This window comes from Aplysia californica, unplaced genomic scaffold, assembly GCF_000002075.1.
Source record: "Aplysia californica isolate F4 #8 unplaced genomic scaffold, AplCal3.0 scaffold00004, whole genome shotgun sequence".
NCBI classification, from domain to species: Eukaryota; Metazoa; Mollusca; class Gastropoda; order Aplysiida; family Aplysiidae; genus Aplysia; species Aplysia californica.
Genome location: NW_004797274.1, coordinates 163512 through 171273, shown reverse-complemented (window position 1 = coordinate 171273; position 7762 = coordinate 163512). Strand labels below are relative to the sequence as shown.

General features: G+C 39.0%; 1 protein-coding gene across 1 annotated transcript; it reads right to left on the bottom strand.

Annotated features, from left to right (window-relative positions):
- Positions 1–1291: 1291 nt before the first annotated feature.
- LOC101860539 (ras-related protein RABF1) lies at positions 1292–7672 on the bottom strand (the record flags this gene model as incomplete). Its single annotated transcript, XM_013079600.1, is given in 5 exon segments — positions 1292–2212; positions 2951–3111; positions 4298–4391; positions 5385–5507; positions 7515–7672. Coding segments are annotated over 4 exon segments (503 nt in total), but the record flags the coding sequence as incomplete, so codon positions are not given.
- Between the last annotated feature and the right edge of the window lie 90 nt (positions 7673–7762).

Genomic DNA, 7762 nt, shown 5'->3' with positions numbered 1-7762 from the left:
TTTATTCACTCTAGAAATTACTGAGCACATGATTGTGGGGCACGCATTTGCACTACTGCACTTAGGAGTTGACTTACTTGTACATGTACTGAGCTTTCAGCATGTCATCCGTGGCAAACAGATTATGGACCTGAGTTCTGTGTGGTACACTTGGTACAAAAAACGCTAATAACAAAAACAAGTGACTGTTATAGCAAGATACTCCACTGCAGATAGCTTAGATTGCACTTCTTAAAAATGTGATCAGAACTTTTAAATATCATTTGGTTTCCCAGCTTTTAGATTAAACAAAAATATTGGAGTCTTCTCCATAAGTACATGTATGAATATGAATTGATTAGAAGATAATATTTTAGGGAATGTATAGCCGAAGCAGTGACCAATACGTCGAGTGCCTCACGGAATGACATGGTCTGGCACTACAGGCAGTAAAGACACTGAGACCACTTTGTAATAAAAGTGTATGATAGTCAATATAGAGTTTGAGCGCTGACATCTCTGGTGAAGAGGTTAGGCACTTCACTGTCTCACACAGAAGACACAAGGGAGATTCCCACATGGAGAGAATTCTTATCGAGTGTCTTGGTATTTCTGTTGGAACGCTGTTCTCAACACTGGTTGGCTCTGACAGGAAGGGTTGAAGCCCATCTCCTAAATTATCTAAAGTTGTGTCGATGGAGGTGTAAAACATTTGGGCCTACTTAAAAAATGTTTGAGTATGTGTATCAAGGGTTTTTGTTTCCTCTATTTGAGATAAACAATAATTAAAGCTCTTCTACTAACATAGATACAAAACGAGTCTTTTAAGTAGTCAAGCATTAAGTTCTTCTCCAACATGTCTCCAGACTTCGTTTGCGGCACATTTCAGATTGTTTTTTGAGTATTAAGTACTAGAGCTGATGAATGCTGCACACTAATTGTATGAATTATAATGCATTCAAAGTTGTGTAGTTGAAAGGGGCCTAACCCACGACAAAATGCCATGAACTCTTATCAGTTCTTATCACTGACACTGCAGCTGTGGTCAGAATCAGACACTCACTTTTCAGCAGATGGACCGTTCCATGAAAAATGGCACTGCACTGACACACCTAACATAGACATGATGACCTGCTGAAAAATTTTTAAGCAATGATAGAGCCATTTTTTTTACAAAAACTGATAAAGTAACCTTTCTCAAACAAACCCACCAAATGCCGCCCCCCCACCCAAAAAAACAACCAACAACAACAAACAAACAAAAAAAAACAACAACCCCAAACTAACAAACAAACAAACAAAAAATCATACATACACACCAAAATGAAATCAATTTTATCGCTTTTTAGAATTTTTTCAGCAGATCACCATTTGTAGAAGATTATGTGTGTCACTGCAGTTTCATTTTTCATGGAATTGTCCAGATGCAAAACCTAAAATCTACATCCCATCCGTAATCACTCTTCACACACCACGCAAGCATTCAACAAAGTACTATATAATATATACACTTATATACATGTACATGTATTCATCAACGTCCAGCTTACAAGAGTCTAAGAACAGCAGCTGTAAGCAAAGGATTATTTCTCTATTGTACATGATACAAAATACCATCTGTATCCCTGCCTTCAGGACATTTTTCACAGCAGCAAATACACAATGAATATATATTATTATTATAAGCACTTGATCTTTTCTGCCTGCTGAAAAAGTTGTGAGGTTCCACAAATACTATTGTCTTTCATTGATGTGCAACCACTGTAGGATCATCTATCAGGATTTCAGCCGCTGCCTCATTTCACTACCGAGCGTCCATGCTTTTCATTTGTGACTGTATCTGGATGGATATTTAATCTTTGTTCAACCCTTTTGTCCTAATCCTAATTAGTGGACATAAGCAAACTGTGTCTGAATAAGATAAAGAAAGAACATAAGTTTGAAAGCAGCATGCATGTACCATAATGAAACATTGCATGGCCTCTCCGAGAAGAAAACTCTGTAAGATAGAATAAGCATGCTGGTCACAAGAGTGACTGTAAAGTCAGATAAAACATCCATTGTAGGGGACAGAAGAATACAAAGTACCACCTCAACCTTCCTACACCCCAGTTGCAGGTTCTCTACCTCATTTGTGTTCATCAATATCATCCAGTCAAAAAACATTGGCATCATCTCACACTCACGTCTATACACTGTGCAGAGAAATTGACTCCTCCTTGTACTTGGCTAACTGCAAAAATAGAAAAAAAATATTATTCGTTAAATTGAACCTGACCGTTAGCATCTGTATGGCCCAGTTAACACTTTGAATCACAAATTATTTTAACACAAGAACAAGACAATTTATATTTTAATTTTCGGGAAGAGAAAGAAGAGCCAACTTCTTATAACATACCACGCATACATATTTAAGTATTTTATAAAATGACCAATGAAAACAAAATCTCAGAACATAATCTCAAACATGCTGTTATTGCCTATACCTGCCAGTCAGTGAATTTCTTACAATCACAGAATGCAAAAAAATCCAATAGACCAACTCTAACAGCTTCAAAATTTTAATGTACTATCCACAAATAGAATAGATTGCTTTATAATAGGCAAAATATATCTGACAGTTGACACAAGGCAATAAGACATTGCTACATATTTTTTCTTCAACTTTTTCCTTGGCTTATTTTTATTAGCACCAAGTTATGTTCAGGGTACATAATATCAAGCATGTCTTCTGTATAAAAGTTTTAAGCAATAGCTCATATTTATTGTTCTGCATTGTTAATTATTAGAATGCAATTGAAAGGAAGACAAAATAGATTTCGTGAAAGACAGACAGCACTGTAAGTAGGCTAATTCTTTCTTCCTTACTTTCCCTTATCTTATTGTTTCCGCCCACTGTACTTTTCCGTGGACTTACGGTTCTTTCTGTAGGTATCACTATTGACTCAAAAAGACAAACAAGAATACTGACCGGAACATTTTGAGACTTTTGATCCTTTCTCCGTTATAAACAGCAGCTTTTTTTGCTGGGGTACTCGTCGGCAGAGTTCGAGAGTTGCATCCCCAGCTCTCTCAGGGGCCTCTGCTCTCCACGAAACAAGTCATTCATCCTGCGGTCCCGCAGAACAGTAGCTGCTCGTGACCAATTTGAAAAGGAAGGGAAAATTGTAGTATTAATAATGATAATAATAATAATGATGATGGTGATAACAATAATAATAATGATGATGATAATGATAATTTATTACTATTATTATCTTAATAATAATAATGATGAAAAATGGTGATGGTAATGGTGATGATGATGATGGTGATGATGGTGATGATGGTGATGATGATAATAATAATAGCCTAATAAAGTAATAATTGAAAATAATAATAAAGATAATAAAAGTAATAACAATAATAGATAGCAAGTGCAACTACTGTAAGATCAGCGAAATAGATTTTTTTAAAAAGATAAGACACCCCCCCAAACCTGAACGAATAGCCCGGTAACACTGGACACGAATAAGTAGGATAATCAAGAAAGTGTTTTATTATCTCCTGACTAAACAAAACCATGAGATAAAAACTGAACTGTGGACATGATGAAACAGCATTTCAGCTCGTCTTCAAGCTAGACTCTGGTGTCAACTGCAACACTGTCTACAATGTGCCCAGTCAGCACACAGAATTTTTTAGTTTATCATCGTTATCCAAGACAGCTAGGCTTTCAGTTTACATTCCTGTAAGTCCTCCTATGACGAGATATATGACTCTACAATTGTCTCCTTTCACCTCCTTTCCTGCCCTCTAACCTTGTTCTGTGGTCTGCTTTCATCTCCACTTTCTGCCCATATCCCCATCTCCCTTGGGCTCCTGACTCTTTCTGCAACCTTTCTACCCCTTCTCCTTGGTTCCTTCTTACTGCCATCTTTCAGCTACACCCCTGATCTTAGGGTGGGTACCGTAGGATCTAACACCTAGCTTTCTCGAACAAGGGCGGAGAAAATTTTGGAGATCCCGAGAGCAAGATGCACACGTTAAAGGTAATTTGGTGGTCCCTTAAATCGATAAGAGTAGTCTTTGGCCGCCACCAGGGCAAAATTCAAAATTAATTCCTACCAAACTAAAAATGTTTAATGTATCCTGAACGTTCTTATGACTTTATGCAGTTGCGAGCACGTAAAACACTTAGGCTGCAAAAAAAAAAAAAGAAAGAAAAAAAAGAAAGAAAAAAAGAGAGAGAATCTTAGAGGTGTAACGTCGAGAAAAACAAACTTTTGAAAGGAAATCCACACAGATATTTTTCCATGCAGGTGTCCAGCGTACTTACATAGCTGTTTGAACACAGCCACCACCCGGTCCCCAGTCTTTGCCGAGGTTTCCACAAATAAGAGATTCGATCTTTCCGCCACCTCCAGCCCCTCCTGTCGTGGAAATATATACACATTTAGATAAAAGAAGAATCAAGAAAATGTTGATAAACATAAAGAGACACAATGTAAAGAACATCAAACTAGATCTAAATGAAATCATTTCTGTAGTAGTTCTCTTTAAAATCTTTATAACATTATACCTCATGTTAAGGCCTATTCACAGATCATAAGACTTCAAAATTTAGAAGGATTTAGCAAGCTTGTGGATGCAGATGTCAAAAACATTTAAATTTTCTTCTTTTTTTTCTATTACAGAACCTCTTAAAATCTGAAAGTGGGCCTGAAGAAACTGAGCAAATTTCTTGACTTTCCATGACTTAAAAAGCTTGCAAATCACTGTGTTAATGTATACCACATTAAAAAATTGGTATTCTCATGACCATTTTAAATATTCAAATCTTCAACTTCAATTGTTCGAGTTTTCAAATATTTGGCTGAATCCAGCTGAAGATTGACGTTAAAATGAAAATCTTGCCTATAAAATAACCTGTTTGTTGTAGTTGTTGTTGCTGTTGTTGTTAGGTGCATTAAACCCATTCCTTTACAGTACATACTACAGCATTCATCATCGATACCAGACTCTAACAGCGCAAGTCCCTGAACAATGATTTTCAGAAAAGTTAGGGGGAAAAACCCATATTAAATTCCTTTCTAATTATCTACCACAATTGCTGGAAATTTTGTGAGAGTGTTTTAATCATAATACATGTAGGCTACCACCAGTTGTAATTATTTTGCGGTTGTAAATAACAATTTGAAAAAAAAAATACCCAGAAGAACTGTTTGGCTTAATTTGAGTTTGACGGATATACGGTTGCAGTTGGATACTGGCGAAAATGATAAGATCAGATCAGATAAGATAAGATAAGATTAAGATAACATAACATAACAAAACATTATATTGTGCGAATGTGAAATTTTTCTTGGTAGCACGGGAAATATATGTACATTATATATCATATCTTGCGCTAACCAATTGCTTACCGAGAAAGTGACTTCCCTCTGGTGGTACAAGTCCGCTTTGTTCCCCACCATCATGACGGGCGTGTGGATGGACATGTTGTTCATTACAAAGTGCAGCCATTTGCGGACATTTTCAAATGACTTCTGTGGAAGATAAATTCAAAGAACATAACAAGTGAAGATATATTTAATCTATCATTCGCGTTATATAGGAGTACATATAGAACCCCCCCCCCATTATTTTCATAGAGTACGGTGACTTAATACAGGCTAAACAGCACCAATAAAAGTCAGGATAGGCTACTGAGGACTAAGAGTCAAAATATTATGTCTATAAAGCACGCAGAAATACTCAGCTGCAGTAGGTCTACTACATATTTTTGCATTATGCCTTATTATATTAATCCCGTTCCCCACTTCTGTGCCTTTGCGTAGGCTATACAAAATGTTTAATCAGCGTGTGTGGTGAGATGGTTAGAGATTTTGTCTTGCATGCAACGTGAAATAAGTTCTTCATCTCATTTGAGGAAGATTTTCTTTTTTAAATCTTATCTCTCTGAAGAGATGTAATCAATTCCAAACAAGCAAGGTTGGCCATGACAAGCAGGAGATAAGCAGCCCGCCTCCTAAACAATGAAATCCCTTTTCCTAGTGAAGGTGTAAACCATGTACCGCAAAAATATTTCTTACACACAGAAGAACCATAATAATATTTTATTAATATTCTTATTCATAGATTTGTATTATACCACCTAAGACTGTGCACTCAGGAATATTTCCGGTTCACCTTGGAGAGTACCGTTTGGCACTATTTGGAACCTATGGACACTAGCGAGACTGGTGGGGGGCTCTCGTGGCCTAGAGGTTAAGGTGTTGGCCTCTCATTCAAAGGTCCCGGGTTCGAATCAGGGTAAAAAAAAAGTAAAGTTGTTCCCACATCCGATCCGGACATTGGGGATTGCCTTGGTGAGACAACTTCCTGGACCTCCAGCATATTGTGGTAAGGTGGCCAGTTTCTTTCCACGCTGCCTTTGCTTCCCCAATTCGAAGCCAGGTACCTATTGCTGGTGGGTGGGCAGGAGGGGACGAAAATAATTTGTGTTCGAACCGAGGCTCGAACCAGGACTTTCCGCTTCGGAGACGAGCGCACTAACGGCTCCGCCACTGCACCCGGGTAGCGGCCGACAAATTTTCTTCTTTAAAATGGTCTCCTTTCACCTCCTTTCCTTCTCTCTAGCAATGTTCTGTCATCTGCTTTCGTCTCCTCTTGCTGCCCCCACCCCTTAACTTCCTTTGCCCCCTCCTCTGGGCTCTGACTCTTTCGGCAGCCTTTCTACTGCTACTCCTTGGCCCCTTCTTACTGCTGTCTTTTAGCCACACCCTTGATCTTCTGGTTGGAAAGATCTACACCTAGCCTTCTCGGACAAGGGCGGAAAATCTCGGAGGGTCCGTGTGCAAGTAGCGCACGTTATCGTTAAAGATCCCTTGGTGGTCTAAAATCGATATATGAGTAGGCTTCGGCCGCCACCTGATCAAAATTCAAAATTCCTACCAATTGAAAAAGTGTAATGTGACCCGCGCGCTCATATGACCTTATGCAGTTGAGAGCGCCGTAAACACTAACCACCTCCCCCCCCCCCCCCCTCCAAAAAACCCCAACAGCAACAAAACCACACAAAAAAAGACCGGTGTAATATTTATAGCCTCTTTGGTGTTTTGGCCTTCGTTTGAATCACCATGGTGTGTGCCAGCACAGGTTATAAAAATCCAAGTGCGTGCAGGGCCTGTCTAAGTTTTTTTTTTAAGGTGACCGCAATACATCCACTAGATATATTAATCTAGGCTCGGAGAAACATCATCGGCTTCTGCAATGTCCGTCCCACTTACCAGTTGGCACAAGGCCGAAGGAAAAGTCGAGAACAGATACTACACTTTGGTCTCAGCCAATAGTAAAGGCCGAGAAGTTCTTACTTTACAGGTGACATCGTAAAGTGTTCTTACTTTACAGGTGACATCGTAAAGTGTTCTTACTTTACAGGTGACATCGTAAAGTATTTTTACTGCACAGGTGACATCGTAAAATGTTTTTACTGTACAGGTGACATCGTAAAATGTTTTTACTGTACAGGTGACATCGTAAAGTGTTCTTACTGCACAGGTGACATCGTAAACGATGACCGCGGCATCGGAGTTCCGTACTTGGCTGGGCAACATGGCGCGGAACCTCTCCTGGCCCGCAGTGTCGGAGACGTAGTAGACAACGTTCACCCCGTCATCGTTCACGATCCGGCGGGTCAGGATGTCCATTCCTGCAAGAGAAACAATGCAAGAAGCTGAAAACACGACTTTTTGTGAGAAAGATGTAGGAAGGGTGATGCAGTGTTAGAGGGGGGGGGGGA